This window comes from Colossoma macropomum, unplaced genomic scaffold, assembly GCF_904425465.1.
Source record: "Colossoma macropomum unplaced genomic scaffold, Colossoma_macropomum, whole genome shotgun sequence".
Taxonomy (NCBI): Eukaryota; Metazoa; Chordata; class Actinopteri; order Characiformes; family Serrasalmidae; genus Colossoma; species Colossoma macropomum.
Window position 1 is genome coordinate 25,805,927 of NW_023494804.1, and position 19,053 is coordinate 25,824,979.

A 19,053-nucleotide genomic window follows, 5' to 3' on the forward strand; every position below is an offset into this window, starting at 1 on the left:
CATTTGAAGGTGATGCTTGTCTACTGGCATATTATTACTCATTATGTTTGTTTGCTGGATCACCTTTAAAACCAGAACTGAGGAAGTTGCATAAGCTGCTTTCGTCAGGCCAAACTAGAGAATGCCCTGTGACATCTGTGAAGTCTGTGGTGCTGAAGTTTTTATCAAGATGCAAATTATATCCCTTTATTTGAAAGCTTGGTTTTGATTAAAAGAAGATTAAAGCTTGTTTTTAGAGTGGTGACCCTGTGTTGTACACACAGTGGACATGCACTCAAGTTAAGTACTTTATCTTAGTCACTACTTATTCAGTATTTTGTTGGAGGCTGATTGCCCAAAGTTCCACAGCACCAGCACAGAGTGAGTGACCTCACTGCAGCTTCTCTGACCTCCTGCTAACCCCATCCAGGCTGTAGCATCTGGCAAAACTGTTCTCAGAGACAGCTGCTTGTGTTTTAATAAGAATCTGTGTGTGTGCAGTGTGCCGGAGTGCCACAAATCCATGTCCCCCACCTACTGTGTGTACCGAGACGGGGGACAAAAAGGACAGAAGGCAGCATTTTACAGTACAGTTCAAAACAGCAATCTGACCTCCACATTATAGACACCAAAATATGTTTGGTGTCCAAATTTTGCTTCTTTAGTTTTGCAATAGAGCTGCAAGGCTTATGTTGCAAACAAACACAAGTAGTCAGAAGTCAAATCTTTTCTATAAGATCATCAAGTCATCAGTTTAGAAACAGTATGTGTTACTGTGAGCTATAAAAATGATCAAAACATCCCTGTACAGCTGAACACAGAGGGCAGCCATTTTAGACAAGTGATGTGCCGAATTCCATCTTCCCTGCAGAGCGTGAGTCCCGTTTATGTTCACGAACATCACACAGGCATGTGGCCTCTAGATCACGTTCACGATTTCTGTTTCTATTTTTGAACATATCATCACAACAGAAATCACGAATGCAATCGATCGCATCCAGAAGGGTATTAGAATTGGTCACAACAGCTGTTATCTAAAGTGGCTTAATACTGTGTTTAGCAACACGGTAAAGATTTGTTCGTTTTTACAGCTCACGGAAAGTCATACTGTGTCCTAAACCACATAAGCACGAATGCACAACCGCAGTGAAGACCTGGATGCAGTTTGAGCAGGTTTCTGTTTAGGGGATATATTTTCAGTATTGGGTGACTATTGACTTAGGCTGTTTGTTAGCAACGTCAGCCTTGCAGTTCAAGTTAAATCTAAAGAAGCAAAATTTGGACGCTAAATATGTCTTAACTAATCGCCTACTTCTGGAGGATATAGAAAACTGAAAATTTAGATTTTTTGCAGAACTATTCTTTAACCTACGTTAAAATAAATGAATGTTATTCCAAGTAAAATTTGATCATTTCTGTTGATCCATTCGTTGTGAATGTTTACACAAAACACCTAAACCTAAAACACATAATCTAAGTAAATAACATCTTTTTGAGCAGTGACTGAAAGCCTCTGGCTTTTTAAGTGAGCAGGGGCCTATATTGTAGTGGCATGGGGCAAAGTAATGCCCACTGAACATTCAAATGCTTCCCAGCAACCAGTGTTTACTGTTTATGGAACAAGTGTTTTCGAACAAAGACCATGGACTGTTTTACATACTAATTTGTTTTGTTTGTTTGTTTTTTGTTCAGCGTCCTTTTTCAAATCTATAAAATTTCATATTTTTTGATCAAGGTTCTTGAGCCACCTAGAAATGCTTTTTACCAGACTATGCAGTAAACTCAGTGACATCACTCTTAACTCCACATACAAGAACGTCTCTTATTGCTCTAGACAGGTAGCTCGGTAGGATGCTCTAATTTTTTTTCCTGAAAATAAATGCAGCTGAGAGCATGCCAGCTGGCCAGCAGTCCAGAGCTACAGGACGCTTATTTGGATTCCACCTAGTGTTAAGATCGATACTGTCACCTCTGATTACTGCGCTAGAATACTCCAACAGTTAATCAATTAATTTTACAGTTTTTAGTTATTTTGATTTTCAAGTTTATTTCATTTTATTGAATATTCTTTCCAGCCCTCCTCACAGGCTTAACTGGCTTTTCTAACTTCAGCTTGTGCTATACTTGTAGTTTTTATCCCTTTCCCCCCCTTCGCAGTTAGCATATGTTAACATAATATGGCCAGCATATGAAAGAGGCAGCTAATTCCCCAGCATGTTGCAGGAGTGTTGGTGTAAAAGGAGCACTGACGGTGCTCTTGCTCACTGTCCTCATGCTTTTTGGCCCCATTCTTCACTTTCCAGGCGGAGCCATCCTCTGGCATAGCAATGTCTGCCTCTCGAGAACCGAGAACAGGTGCTAGTCCCATCCAATTACGGCAATTTATTGCCCTGTTCCCTTTGTAGGTTGATCAAATAACTCATCTTCGTAAATGCTGCTCACTTTCTTCTGCTGTAGAGATTCCTGTGGAATGCTCGATGAGATGAGTTATGGCTGAATTGGCCCATATGGTCACACAGCATCAGTGAAAGTTGCAGACACAGCACATCTTTACTGAGTAATTGAAGTCATTGCGTATCTGCCTGCTTTGGTTTTGGGAACCTTATTTTAGCATGGGTGACAGGTATGTGGATTTTTTGGTATGATTTATTCCATAGTGTCACATTCACAAGCCTTTGAATAAAAGCTAGGATAGAAGGACAGACAATGTCTCAGGGGATTTACAGATTTTTGTGGGAGTGTGAATGACAGACACGCTAAACCTCCCGTTTAGATATACACGCAGCCATCTGTCTCCAGTCAGTCATCTAAGAGACATGCAGTGCATTTGTCCTTAAGAGTGCACTCTGAAACTGAATAACACTTACAACTGCAGCCTTGGCAGATGTACACTCATGAGGAACTTCGTTAGACAATTATTTCTCATGGATGAACTCACTAAGGGTGTTTTTCCACCACAGATTCAAAAACAAGAGCTCAGATGGCAACCAACAGAACCACCAATAGAGGGTTGTAGTTTTAAATTATTCTTCACCTGTTTGAGACAGCTGGAAGCGTTAAAATAACCATGGTTAACTTTATTTATATTTATAAATCTGTATAATTTATCTTTCTTTATCTGATTTGGCCAGTTAGCTACATTACTTGCTAATGAGCTGAGCTAATTAGCTGAGCTTATTGGCTGATGTTCAGCAGTATACTGCACCGTTCTGTGCACACTCACAAGAATGTTAGCAGATGTGTAGATACATAAATTTTTCTCTGTCATGTGAAACTATGAGCAAAAACATTTGTTCTGTGAAGGCTAGTGCATATGCTAATGGCATTAGCATTAGCTTCCTAACTAACTAGTCATCTTGATGAATTCTTTACCAAGTAAAGATAGTAATCAATACATCAACATACCATTGTAGTTTTCATTCTAGTGCATATATTGGTGATGTAATAGCGCTTGGTGACTTTATCTTCTCCTAGAAGGGTAAAGGATGCACTAAATTGTCATTGGCTTCAGCTGCAAGTGGTAACAAAAACAGAGAACACCCTTGAATGCCGTTAGGTTCCGTTGGTACCAGTTTTGATCAGGTAACAATATAATAAGTGCTCATGAATTCCATTTGGAATGTGTGCACATTCACTCAGACACATCCAACAATAAAGGCAGCACTATGCTTCTTTTATGAAGCAGTAGCACACAGAAAACTTAGTTATACTTGCTGATCGTTTCACTCTGGCCAACGTGGACGTGCACGCTCTGTAACTCCTCTGCAGGGAGATTTAAACGGGTGACCAAATTCTTTAAATGTATTTCTAGCAAAATGTTTGGTTTGATTGGTGATGTCTGAGGATAGCAGATTGCTCCAGTTACTAGTGACTGCCAGCTTTAAGAAGCTTAAGGGTTCTGAATTATACTGCTGTCAACCATCTTCATGTAATAGGAGCAAAAATGTAACAAATGTTAGCAGTTTTTCTTAAACAGTGCTTTACTTGCACAAAATTGATACGATGGATTTGAAAACTGAATGAGAGTCAGTTATCACATTTTGAATTTCTAAACTCAAATGAACATCAGAAACTTGCAAAGTTTTAAGTGATTTAAATATTGTAGCTGCTGGTTTCTGTTATTTGGCACTTAGTTATTTTTGTGTTTTAAACATGTTTCCTTGGGTTAGTAGTTAGTATCAACTTTAGATTTTTGGTGTATTTTAACCTTAATAGTGTTTTGTGTTGAAGTTAACCAGTTCAACTTATTTTACTGTTATAAATGTGAGCAATCCATTACTCTTAGCATCTCTTCATTACTATATAAAATAAGCTGGTTTATTGTTACAGGGCTGTGGAGGAACAATATAACAGAACAAGCTGCTTTGTCCTTGATGTTATAGCTGATACTGATAAATTCCTATAGCACAGTATTCTCTGATTCTATTGGCCAACTGATATATTGGTTGGGCCATAAACCATAATAATAGACCAAGAAAGAGTGTCCAAGAACAGCAATAAAGGGCAGCTTTATCTCCTCAGATGTCGCTGTGTTGATATGGAGGAAGAGTCAGCCATATTAAAAGGGTGTATGTGTTAGTGGTCCAACACTCAGGGAGATACCTGTATTGATCGTGATAATGCTGGCCAGAGCGAGATGGAGATGCTGAATGACTGGGCAGTTTTTCATAATACAGACGGCCTCCCACACTCAGCAGCCCACATGGGCACTAACTCATCATGTTCACCATCCTTCAAATACTTCTGTGAGATATTGGAGATTCTTAAAAACCTCGGCTGTTTCTATGAGATGGGTTATTGTAATTCAGAGCAGTTCTTTCCACAGATGTTACCACAAAAGGAGATCACAGGTTAAAATATGTTTGGGATAGCTTTTAGCCCTCGGCATGACAGTTGTATGACAGGAAGCCCCAGTCTTCTGTAAAAAGATCTATTCAACTTGTATTATCCTGGAAATGCTACCCTTGTTGTGGAAATGTGTAGTAACCAAATTATATATTGTCAGATTTTGCCAGTTGTTCCAAATACATTCTTGAAATTTCAGCTTTTCTCTCCGTTTTGTTTTTTAATGTCCCCGTTCAAGAACCCTTATTCTTACACATTATTATGTAGCACCTTTACTGTTTAAATAGCTGCTCTCTACCATCCTCCATATTTCTGTCAAAGCTTACCCGATAGCATTGGGCTTCACTATATTTGTGCATAATCCATGGCAAATCATATTTCTGTAGTCCTCAGAGTCTCTGGAGGGAAAGCACACAGGTCTCAGAAGGCTGAATTTGGCAGTGTAAGAGATAATCAGCAGTGTTTCAGAACATTTGGTGCTCAGATTTCGAGCTCAGTTTTGTGCCCATGCTTCAGCTTTTGTTGCTATGCCCAGTACTGCGGCTTGACAGGAGGGCATGAGCAAAACACCTCCCAATACGGTCATGAAGAGGAGAATCAACTGGCCACAATTCAGCCGCAGATTAAACTGGGTGGGGAAAAAGTGCAGATAATCTTTTCCTACAGTTACATGTAAAAGCCGTGCCCTTGCCTGCCACACAGTATGAAGTAGGCCTGCACCATACGAACCATATTTATTGCGATAGTCCGGTATATTGCAATTATTATTTAAATTCCATATATAATCTAAGTAAAAGTGTGAGCACATTTAATATACAGTATATTAAATGTGCTCACATTGTGGAAAACTGAATTTTCACTGTCCAGTCCTTATATGGAAACTAAGCAACGAAAACAGCCTGCTTTAAAGTCAGTGTTTTTGTGATGATTCAAATACATCATATCTACAGGCGGTTAACCCCACCCATTCACACTGATGTGTGTGTGTGAAGTGTTTCAGCCTGGACTGCTTTTGAATGCGTTACAATACAGGGCAGCCAATCTGAACAGAGGTCATCTTAAAGGCACAGTTTCAAAAGCAGCATGTTTAATTCTGAAGAACAAAAAAAAGAGGTTAGAAAAAGGTCATAATAACTGGACCTTAGGGGAAAAACTAAAGTATAAAAAAATGGTAGGATGTGTACTTTTTAAAAACATTAGCAAATCCTTGATGTGATATGATAAATTTCAATAGCATGATATTCTTCAAATATTTCACAGTATCACAGCATCACACAGTATGTAAGTTAGCAGTTAATAAAGTCAGTAAACTCAATTTTCCTGAGTATTTCTACTCTGTGTTAAAAGTATGTTTTGTTTTTTACCCCAAAGGAAGCCTTAGTATTATAACTGTTAGCCTAACAGAAACCACATTTCCAGGAAAGGAAATTTACTTTTTATTTCTTTTTTATATATTTTAGACTGAAACAGTCTGAAACATACAGTACATTACCACTTGGCAACAGGAACACTGGTATTTTATGAGCATTATACTGTGGACCTAAGGCTTATTATCCATCAGTTATCGTTACAGTTATTCAGTGATCATCAAATATTGCTAAAATTGAAAAGCAGTGTCATGGTATATAAATATCAGTGCATACTGGTACAGACTATACATCACCCAACCCCAAGATTGCACTGCATTATTTCTGAACAAATATGATCTCTTTGTTGGGTCAGTAGATGTGAATGCCTTGATTCATTCAAACACAAAGAAGCTCAGCTGGAAGTACATTTGGTGATTGGTTAAAAGGTTTCTTTGCATATTAAAGCCTTCCATTATGGCAGTTTTGGAAAGTCCAGTTTTGTGAAAAAAATTCTGTTGTGCAGGTTTAAAATGAAGATTGCACGAACAAAGCAGTGATTTTTTTTACAGAGAAAACATGGGAAACTGAAGGTACATGAAATTGTTGCTAAAGCATCAGCAACATCACATCTTAACATACTTGTATAGCATAATTGCACTTGTGTCGTCCTTGATATTCTAAACATGTTGAACGTTTTACCTCTTTGGGGGTGTATTATTAAAATGTATACTGAACCCTGTTGCTCAGTCATGTATGAAGAGGTGCCAGAAGAAAAAAAAACTCTACTTGACTACAGGAGTGCAGAGCATCAATTAGTATGTACCTAAAAGATATAAATAAATAGAAAAGAGCTGCTCTGAGAGTTTGATAGTCTGAACTATGCTTTAAATACCATTATGCTTTGTCACATGCTGGGTTCCAAATGTAGCAAAACCAAATGGGCCATGTCTTTGCTTAAGAGATACCATTGTCTGTGCATTGTCTATCTAGGGAAGATACAGAGTTGATTAGAGAGAGAAATATAACTGTGTCCTTTTGCCTTTGTTTTTTAGCGATGGGGACGAGTTGAAGAAATCACTGTCTGAACTTGCGGACAAGGCAGATAATGCCCACACGAAGAGCATCAGCAGGATCAGTAGTGGCAGCAACCCTTTCCTGGACATCGCCCATGACCCCAATGCTGCTGTTTACAAAACAGGATTTCTGGCCCGCAAAATCCACGCTGATATGGATGGAAAGAAAAGTAAGGCTTGTTGTCTGTTAATCAGATTTGTGAGCATTTTCTTCCAATATTTGTATCCATTTTCCAAGTTAGGCTCCGTCTCTCTCAAATATAGCGCATTTATTGGATTTGTATTTGGTGTGCAGGTGCATTAACGCGTCACATAGCCCTAAAACATCTTTTGTTCCATATAATTGTTACTAGTAAGAAATATTAGAATGCTGTTAGCATTGTTCAATAAACAAATACTCTAACCTTGCATGCTTCTCTTGTATAAACATCCAACTAAATCCAGCCAACCGGAGCTGAAATTGGCTATATATAGGAGTGAAGACGAAAAGGAAAAGGTCATTAAAATAATTGCAGTGTAATGTGTGCTGGCACCAAGAACAGGTTGAATGCAGCACTGCTAGCAACCAGACATGAATGGATGGGATTTGGCATTAGTGCCTCGTATTTCACGTCCACTTATCTCCCCCGTCTAATGAGTTTCACCGCACGCCAAAGGAGGGGGGAAAAGTTGCTGACTGGCTAGTGGTCTGCTTATTTCTGCTAAAAAGGCCAAGGATTAAAGCTCATCTCTGACGTATGTGGCAGTGGCATTTATGTACACAAAGGAGGTAATTTACTTATCCCTATATGATAACATGACAGCTTATTGCCTGATATGGTCTAAAATTAAATACGGTATCATAGGAAAGATCACAAAGGCCATGGCTTCATTTGAAAATCTGACAGACAGGTGGTCTGTTCACCTTAAAGTCATGTGTCAGTGAAAAATCTAAATGTAGTAGATCAGCCGAGACACTTTTGGCATCTGAATTTTGCATTTTTATTTTTGTACATTAGCTACGAGGTTAATGTAGTTAACAGCTAGGCGTGTGACAATTCACAGAATTCATAATTCGCTTTGATACAATAGAGTAGTGTTTCGATTCAATACATTTTTCAATACTAGAAAAAATTAGGGCTGCCTGAAAGTCTACCGTAATATGCTCATGAGCATTTACTAGAGCATTTAACTTCATAAAAGTACAGTATTTTATAATAAAGCGCTAGTCACAAGCTAATATGTTAGCCCCAAGCTAGTATGTGCTTACAAGAAACATCGTCTTTATTTTGACATAAAGTGGAATATTATTCGAAGAGGGAGGTTCTGCCCCCATTGTGGACTTGTTTGGCTTGTTTAATTTGTATCAGACTTAATTTGCTCCAGTCATTTTGTTAATTTTAGTTGATATCATAGTTATTTCATTCTTTCATTGCTTCACCTTTATTTATTACTCTCTTTGTACAGTCATTCTTATCTATGTTTAGTTGAAAGATGTACACAATGAAAGGTTGTGCTTAATTATAGGCAACCCAAACAGAGCATCCTGCCACATGGAAAGATTGTAACATAGATTTTCAGTCTGGCAGAGTCTGCTGGGGAGTATGCAAATGATACAAGGAAACTCCGGTACAGGAGATCTGCTCACCAGATTAACATGCACAGATTTGTCTAAAAGAAGGATGTCAACACGCCAGTTTTGCAATATTTTGCTTTCTAATCAAACGGACACTGGAGAACCACTGGATGTTAAGTGTGACATGTCGTATGTACAGAATATAGTTATGATTATAAGTTATTAAATAGTAATATAAGCTATTCCAGTTGGTGATTATATGGTAATTATAATACCAACAGGGAAAGTGGGTAAGGATAAGTAGGGTAAGGCTCTGTAACCATCATAAGTGGTTCTTCCTAACTGAATTTGGATCATGATTATATTGTTTATATATAATAATTTTGCAAACAATAATTGTCTAAATTTACATTACAAGCTTAATTATTACTCATATCTCAAACAGTATCTTGTTAAATAGACTTTTGTGTGATTTCCAATGTACTGTTAATTATAAAAATGGGCAAATTGCACATTACAGTTGTATCTACCATCTTAAAACCTGAAATTTGTCTGTACTTTTGTCTATGCGTATACATAACAATATGTAATACATGATCAGAAATCACAAACTAGTCTATTTGATATTAATTTACAGCTTAATGCAGTTTGAGGCAAATGTGTGATGATTTAGACATGCACAATGCTAACTGGTGGCCGTAGACTTCCATTTATTGCTAGATACATTTGCCTTATTGCTCAAATGCCAAACTAGAGGCAAACCTCAGACACCGAACATGTCTAGGCTGACTGACTACATATGAGGTAAGAGAATAACTGCAAATTTGATTATTTGCTGAACTATCGCTTTAATTTGCCAGAACCTAATGGTTTATGGTGTTTAAATAGAAATAAGCTGGCACCACTCCATTGCAGTTCTCTAGGGCCCTGAATTAGAAACCCTTTACAAACCATCTTAGAATAAGAGTGCTGATCCTGAAAACGCCCTGTTTCAGATTGTATATTTTCAGCAATCGATAAAGACCAGAAACTGATCCTAGGTCAGCAGCAGTTGCTCCGCTAATGCATTTCCAAATGTGATAGAAGAGGTGGTGATTAGTGAGATGAGTCTGTGGCGCCATCCCAGGTACAGGGATGCCTACCGGTCTCAGCCCATGCCTGTAATACTCTTAGTGCCAGCGAGGTTAACGCCACCCATGGGGCCTGTGGACCTTTATTATAGTAGAGTTAAAAACAGCGGGGCTTATGTGTGCCTTTGCTGCATTCTGATCCAACCAGTCATATGATGCAAGAATGCAGGCCAGTGTCCTCACCACAAGGCGTAACCAAGAAGAGGCACACTTCTACGAACTGAGTGAAGAACGGGGGAAGACAAGGGTTTTCTGAAACAGGGACAAATGAGGGCAGAAGGATTTGGATGACTCCCAAAGCCCCTTTAGCATGCTTGTAAACTTGATCTATTGAAGCACTTACTGTGAAATAGATTAAACAGTAATGCACAAAATGAAAAGGTGAAATTGAAATGATTAAATCGTAGAGCTGTCACGATTTATTAAGTAAACTCGATTGCTACGATACATCGTAAAAATTTTATCTTTTATTACTTGACAAAGATAGTTAGCAGTTTTCATGATAAGTTCCTCTACTGGTCTGATGGGCACCTGTGTGTATGCATTTCTATGCTGGTGTTTTTATATATACACTGTGCAAAGGCCAGAGACCACCCTTCATGTATTAAAAATCCACTCAAAATGTTTATGCAAGTTATTCATCTATCAGGAGATATTTCTGAGTAGATTAGTTATTGCATAAGGAAGAGGACACTTTAGGACCCCTAACAACCATGCTAGACCTGGTCGACCATGAAAATCAAGCTCCATTCTTGATTCAGATCGGCTGGTGTTCTCAGAACAGTGGACTGGCCACCAAAAAGTACAAACTTTAACATTGCTGAATGGGATTGTTATGAAATGTAACCAACTTCTAAGACTGAACTTTGGAGGTCTGAAAAAACAACCCTGGCATATTTCTTTGAAAAACTGAAACACGTCTCCTGAAAAGACTGAAAACTGTAATTAAGGCAAAGAGTGGATATACTAAGTACTGAATGGTGTAATAATGATTTGATGTGTGTATGTGTAATTTCCTGCAATTTGAATGTATTTTCTCTCTATTGTCCTGATGCTGAAAAATGAATAACTTAACCCCTTAAAATCCTAGGCTTATTGCATACTAAGGCATATTATTCAGTAACTACAAGGACTTCAGTGCAAACTGGCTGAGCTATTCTTAGGCTATAGTAGTGTGTAATAAAACTTCTGGCTATTTACATAGTTAACGCTACTTAATAGTTGTTTTGACTGGAAATTAAAGAAGTGGTGGTCTCTAACTTTTGCACAGTACTGTTATTTTAATGAAATGCCTTTTTAAAGTTTTTTGTTTATTTTCATTATTTGGCCTGTATTGAAAACTGATTACTCGATTAATCAGTATATACTTAGTTATTAATATAATCGATAGTCATAGCCTAACTGAATTTTAGTTAGTATTGCTGGCTGGATGCATTGCAGACACAATAACTTGTGACTATAAATGTATAATCAGAAAATGTTTCTTATCTGCTTCAGCACCAAGAGGAAAGAGGGGCTGGAAGACTTTTTATGCTGTTCTGAAAGGCATGATCCTCTATTTACAAAAGGTACTGTTCCCATTCTCTTTGCTTTCATGTAGTTACTGTTTGTAAACCACATTCCATTAAGTAGGAGATTCATTTGTTGTATTAATGTAATTGACCTTTTTTTTTTCTTTTTTATGTTGCACTGACCTTCTCCATAAATGATTAATGTAGCCGACATTAAAAATTTTGATTGTGGTTGTGGTGCGGAGAGATAATCAGTCATTCTTTGCCAGCCGGTGTCTGTTCTTGCACAGTGCTGTGTAACTGCTGTTAAATATGGCTCTGCAGCACTTACCACTTCATTCATTTGCATAGACATCAACATGTGGAACATTCAACATGTTTCATTTTGAATTATTAATGTTTTCAGAATAATAGACGTTGATGCTTGCATTCCATTATAAATTTAATTTACTCATTAACAACTACAGAGCAAGGCTGTGTTCCTCTGCAGAAACATTTACAATAAATAGAAAGCAGTCATTCACATGTTGCTGTGAGAAAGATGAACAACAGCACAAAACCATTAGTTGAGAATTGAAGTCTGGCATCTGATTGAAGTTGTGTGGGTTTGTTTTTTTGGCTCTGATGGCCACAGTCAGTACCTGTATCTGAGACCTGTTTATTAGAATGCAGCAGTTTTTCCAAATAAATGGCCAGTATGTTGTTAAGATTTTTGCTCTTTGCAAATAAAGACCTACTTTAAGACACAAAGAATTTTGTTTATACATGATTTTAGTCCCTGTTTCTAGCTTACAGTGCAAGACTCACACATACAGAGATGGCAGTTTTGCTCATTAGTTGTTAACAGGATTGGCCTGAATAAGTTAAACACTTGGATATTCGTTTGTTGTGTTGGTCTTTGTTTCTCTATTTAGTATTTGGGAACTTGAGGCTACAGAAATTGATCTCAAAACTACAATACATTTCTTCAGAATAGGACTTTAGATAATTTAGATAATTATTGTTAATAAATAGAAAATGTTAAAAAAAAAAAAAACATTATAGCTAGTTTAACTGATTTTATACCAACTAGCGATGTCACCTCACCACAGAGCACAACAAACTGTACCACTTTGCATGTGGAAACTGAAGCTTTAAAAGCAAAGATGCCTAAGAAATCACTGTAAATTAACAGATGAAAAGACTCAAAAGAACCCTCAGGGAAGACCTAATGATTTCTGTAAATTTAAAAAAAATACGTATCTGTAATTTTTAGCATATTTCATTTCATATAATCATCATGTCTGTTGCATTTCAGCCCTGCAAGTATTGTAGAAATACTTTCATAACCTTATATCAAGTTGTGTTTGAAAACAAAAGAGTTAAATCCTCAAAACACCCAACTAAAATGTTATCCAGTCATATTTTTTTCTTCTGCGATATCTGGGTAGATACAGATACAGCCAAGCAAGCTTTCCCACTGGTTTGTACTTCAGGACCTGGACTGAAACCTAATGTGTTTGACTAATCACTAACATAATTAGGAACTGACAGAGGAGTCGACTGATCACGGTTTGGTTTACAATGGGTGGAAGATTTTGTGAGAAATTGTCACTCAGAGTCTTCTGTAAGTCCTGACTGTGTATACAAGTGGTAGCCCCTAGCCTGACCAGTGTGTTTCAGTCAGTTGTTAGAAATGGGAAACAGCTCAATGCCAGGACTCTTTACGAAGAGTCACAGTAAAACTGCCACGTACACAGTAAAATAAGTTAACATGGTTACATAAATTGACCAAAAAGCATTAATGTGATTTACTATTAGTACCAAGATACAACTAGAATCCCATAGGGGCGCTAGTAAAAATTTGCATTGGACAAGTTTTTTTTTCTGCCTTTGACTGAGTTTTGGCATTTATGGTCTGAACTGAAGGCCCAATTAGAAGGCTAGCTCTCATAGTCATGGTTCGCCACTGGGGGTTGGTATACCATGGAAGCATAATGAGTTTAATGATCTCAGAAATAAAACCATATTGATATCTGCTTCATAGGTTAAATATAAGTTAACAATGCAATGTCAGTATGAAGGGCGATTTTAAAAACATGTAGTTTGGAAATACAGAAATATTCTTAATATTCAAAGCCTGTAAAATGGTTCATCACCAGACCTCATCATTACCATTGGATAAATCAGTGGGGGAAATTTGCTGCCTTTGTCATGATCGTGAATTCAGATACTAAAATCTAGTATTATCTGGGGCAAAGATGAATTGTTTGTCCGAGCTAAAATCTGTGTAATATTGTGTAGAATCGCGACATTTTAACACATAAAATATTCAAAATCAAGTCTTGACCTTAGAATTGAAAATCCTATATCGTTCCAGAAAATATATAATGATATACATTACTGTTAACTAACATTGCCTTAGATTTTAGCTTTTTATAGATATATTTCAAAAATAATGCACTGTAGATTTTCTTTTTGCCCCTTTGACTAGGTGCTGGCGAAACCTACACACTTGAACATGAGCACTCAAAGAACCATCTGCATGCTTAAAGGGTTCTTTGTATTGTAAGATGGTTCTTCAGACTGATTAAGGATGTGTTGTGTATATGGTTCTGTATTGAACCTTCTTGAAAATGGTTCTATGTAACACCAAAATTGGTACTCTGTTACAAGCTTGACATCGTAACAGTTGCAAAACCCTTTTTGGTGCTATATAGAACCATTTTCAAGAGGGTTCTGTGTAGAACCATGTACAACATATCCTCCATCAGTCTGCAGAACTATTTCACCATGCAAAGAATGCTTAAAGAATGCAAATGGCATTAAAATTGACACCAACTAGAAATGCAAACACACACACTGCCTGTTTCCTAGCAGTCCGTTTGTGGCTCTTTTAATGTAAAATGCAGATCGACATTTGCATGCAGAAATGCTAGTACAAGTTGTTTTGCCTAAAGATATAGCAACAAAGTTTATTTTCTTCTTTAATGCAAAGCTTATTCTAGATTGGTTAAAACATTTTAAAGTATATAAAATGATACTTCTTTCAAAACTTTACAATCGGGTATCTAAATTTTCCTCTTTCTGATCCTAAGAGTTTGTCTTTTTTTTCCCCCCTTCTTCGTTTCTGTTCTTATCAGCTCCAGAGCTGTGGTGTCATATGGCAGGCACAGCCGTGAGTGGATTGCTAGGAAACAGGCAGTGTTAGTGCCTACGTTTGGACTTGCGGCTGATTTCAGTGCCAGCCGTAGCTTTCCACGACAGTGTCAGTCATCGAACATCGTGCCTGTTATATTAACGGAGGAGTAGCAATCATGCTAAATTAATCTTAGTGGCTCATCAGCTGAGCAGGAAAAGTGAAGGATCGTTTTGAATTTTAATTCGAAATGGACCTTGTGACTTTCTGTGGAGGCGGCAGGGTCACAGTCTTGACTCGCACTTATCAGAACACCACACAGATTCACTTATTCTGTCAATCACTCGCGTCTGTCCTCGACAGGGCCTTACTGCGTGCCTCTGAGGATTATGTATCATAGTCTTTCAAATGTGGAAAGGATTCAAGAGATGATGTTTTATCTGATCTTTCTCTCTCTCTCTCTCTCTCTCTCTCTCTCTCTCTCTCTCTCTCTCTCTCTCTCTCTCTCTCTCTGTGCTCTGTGGTAACTTCATAGACTGTAATCATTAAAAGTTATTCACTTAGAGGTTGGTCGATTGAAATTAATATTCATTGTAAATATTACGACTGTCATATCTTATATAGTCACCTTAGTACAATTATTTAAGCTGACCACAAGTTATTTTCCAGTTGTTAGCTGTTAAATGTTCATTACATGCTGAAACATATAAGCTATTACAGACATAGCAGAATTTAATTAGCTGCAATTTTCAATCAGTTGGTTTGAACCAAATGCATAAAATGTAAATAAATGCATAAAATACATATTGAGACACATCCCGAGTCTTACAAACTGAAACTTCTAACTTCTGACATGTTCAGAGGGCAGAGAGGAGAAATATTTGTTTATTCAAGCTTGAACTGTCTGTGGTCAGCAGTGTTGGGGTAACGTGGTACACATTAGCTCATTACAGTGGTATAATCACTTTTTCCTGTAATAAAGTAAGTAGGTCTTGTAATCACATTACAGATATGAAATTAATAATAGTTTAATTATTTGGATAACTCATCTCTCTAACAGAACAATTTTAATGGCGCACGATACATTTAAAACATAAATTTCCTCCTCGCACTTAATTTGCACACGTGGGCTGCCTGCGACAGCTGACTGTGCAGCTTTAATTATGATTATGAGCAGCATGAGCACGGAAAACGCTGTGAAGTCAATAAGCAGCCTACTGAAGTATCTAATCATGCTAATATGAAATCGATGGATAACATTAATAAGCCTCACCCAAACAGAATCAACCAGCTCTGTCAACTTTACTTCTATTCCTAAACATTTTATTTCGAGGACACTGTTTTTGGACCATTTAGGGGCTAGTTTCTAAGTTTTTAAAGCACATTAGTTATTCATAATTGTGAGTGAGTATAAAAGTGAGTATAACTGGCTGTGAATAATTCAAAGACAGAGATTTAAACAATCATTACCCTGATTGGCTGTTTCTTTCTAAATAAATGACTGAAAGAATTGGCTTTCCCTTGTATTTTCCAGTAAGCACAGATGATCGTGGTTTTAGAGAGTAACCTAGAAGTAGAATTGGTCATCATTTGTGAGCTAGTAAGTATTGACCGCTAGGATCAAGATAGCTTATCAGACTCTATGGGCAGTTAAGGCAAGGCAAGTTTATTTCTATAGCACCTGCAAGATAATTCAGAATAAAAATGTAAAAGATGTAGGAGAATATAAATTAAAAACATAATTAGAACATGAATAAAACAGTAGATTCAAAAGAGAAGAAATTATCAGATAAATAAGCTGGTCCTACACCATTAAGCAATTTCTAGACCAGTAATAGTATCTTAAAGTCTCTTCTGTCACAGACTGGTAGCCAGTGTAAGGATTCAAGAACGAGGGTAATGTATCTGCTCCTAGTGAGAACTTTGGCAGCTGCATTTTGAATATGAAGCTGTTTGTCTTTTTTGGGAGACCAGCTAGGACCATTACAGTAATCAGTCCTGCTAGAAATAAAGATGTGGATGATTTCCTCCGGGTCTGCTTTAGTCAGAAAATCTCTGATCTTGTTGATGTTCTTAAGTGATAAAATGCTGATTGAGTAACTGCTTTGACAAGACTGCTAAAACTGAGGTCAGAATACATTAATACACCAAGGTTACATACTAGTTCTTTAGATGTTGGGGCTCTCGAATCCGCTAGTGTGTGCCTCTTATTGCTATTCCTGAATAAAATAATCTCTGTTTTATGCAGAATGTTTTGTCCTATTCAGTTAATGATGTGCCCAAAGCATTTAGAAAGTGAGTCAAGGGGACCATAGTTGTTTGGGAAGAGGGCCAAGTATCATCTTTATAGCTGTTGTAAGACATCCCATAGTCTTAAAGCATTTGGCCAAGAAGGATTTAGAGAGCTGTTTAAGGATGGAAAACCTGTAATTTGCTTAAAGACGATTTTCTCAATTTTTCAGATAAATCATAGATCTGAGATCAAGGTCTGTTATCACTAAAAAAAAGTTGCTTCTAGATTTTTCTTTATTAAGAGAGGCTTCACAATAGCAATTTTTAATGTGTTAGGAAAAACGCCCAACATAAGTGAGGAGTTGAATCTGAAGTATATCCAGTGCTATAGAGTAAAACAAGGATGAGCAAGGAGAGCAAGGATTGTCTAGCTTTGCACATTATTGTATTGTAATCATGCAGCCTATCTTAGATATTGTAGATTTCTTTGTGAATCTGAAGCTTGGTTCACGCCATCTGTGTTCAACCGTCCTACATTCTCTCTTTTGGACTTGAGCAGCAGTAGCATTTCACCATAATGTTTTCTGTTGACATGACATAGTTTTAACTGGTGCAGTCTCATCCATAACGTAAACAATTTTTGAGTTGAAGCTATCCAGCAAAGCATCAGCACAATCAGGTGGCTGGCATGGTGCAGAGCACATTTTGCTCATGGAAAGTGTAGTTGTGCTGTCATTTATAAACCTTTTCTTAAAGCAGACATGTCTGGTCTTTATGTCTACTGAGGTCCACATTTAAAAAAAAAACACAGTAATGATCTGATAAAGCGACATCCTTAGAAATGGCTTATATGTTGAGACACTTTGAGATAACCATGTCCAGAGTGTGACCATGACAGTGGGTGCTTCTGGTCACATGCTGAGAGTGTCCAGAAGAGTCCAAAATGGAGTTCTTTGGCATAATTGTCCTTGGGATTGTCGATATGCCTGTTAAAATCACCAGCAATAACAAAAATGAATAAAATCAGTGGAAATAGAAGATCTAAAAGAACTTTAGACCTGTGTTATTACAATTAAATTGTCCTTTCAAAAGTTGTCTTTCTAAAAATAGACAATAAAGTTGTTAATTGCAGTCATTTATACGCCACTTTATCATCACCTAAAATTGGTGACAGGCGTACCGGTCAGGTGGCCGTCCCAAACCCTAACCCCTACATTTTAACTTTTAAAAATAATAATTTATTTGTTTGATTTTTTTTTATTATTATTCTTTTGAAGTGAAGTTGAAAGATTTAGATTTATCATGATTTTAATTATCAAATTATCAAAAAAATTAAATACTGTCCTATGTTTTAGTCTAAAGTCCAAGTTAAAAGTCAGAAATGTGTTTTTAACTCTGACTTTGAACCAGTTCAGTACAATGATTCATGTATGAAAGCTAATCATATTAACTGTTGCACTCCTGTCATGATCATAGGTGAAAACCAATGTTTGCCAGTTCTTTTTTCAGCGGATAACTGAAACTACACTTTATTTTGCCTTAAATGATACAAACAAGACGTTTTGTGTTCTGTCAGAAACATTGTTTATTGTATGTAAACTGGAAATGATAAATGATTAGCGTTTATCTAAATATTTAATGCTGTTTAGACTAAAGCATAAAATGATAAATGTGCTACGGGAAGAGTTGAGTTAGAGTACAGCATTAAACCACTGAAGGAAACGCTAGTCGTTAAATGAGCTGATTTCATGATTGCGCTTAAATAATGCTGTCTGACTGGAATTAAACTGATTCAGTAAGAAGGTAAACACTACACCAGAACAGTGTTGGCAGCAGTACAAGATTTTAATCCCACTTGCTTTTAGTGTTGGTTTTCTTGTAAACATTTGCATACATTATACATGAAATATTTGAAAATTCAGTTTTCCATTTCGTCTTCTCTCTGTGGCGCTTTTGAAGCTGGTGAGACAGCCTTGCTCTGAGGCTGGAGGCATAGAGCTCCAGCAGAAGAGCAGCGAGTGAAGTCCATCAAAGCTACAGGCTTTTTAGAACAGCTGAACTTTTCATGAGAGGAGTTGCAGGCCCGGAATGTGCAATGATAAATGATAACCTTGACATCACACCTGACAGACTGACTCTCAACGCCGAGTCAATACTGTTTGCCATTCTCCACACATTTGTCAGCACGGCCAGCCGCAGCAGCAGTGGCGAATTCATATTAACCCAGCCTTCTCTGCTCCACACTGGCCTCGTTTGCAGTT

At 37.3% G+C, this 19,053-nt stretch overlaps 1 protein-coding gene across 5 annotated transcripts in view; it reads left to right on the plus strand.

The window, feature by feature from the left end:
* Positions 1-19,053, plus strand: part of psd3l (pleckstrin and Sec7 domain containing 3, like) — a 164,653-nt gene that overhangs the window by 127,708 nt on the left and 17,892 nt on the right. For all 5 annotated transcript variants that reach the window (XM_036595147.1, XM_036595146.1, XM_036595145.1 and 2 more), the window contains 2 exons: positions 7,226-7,416; positions 11,429-11,499. In XM_036595147.1, coding sequence (XP_036451040.1) covers positions 7,226-7,416; positions 11,429-11,499 — 262 coding nt within the window. The remainder of the gene's footprint in view (positions 1-7,225; positions 7,417-11,428; positions 11,500-19,053) is intronic.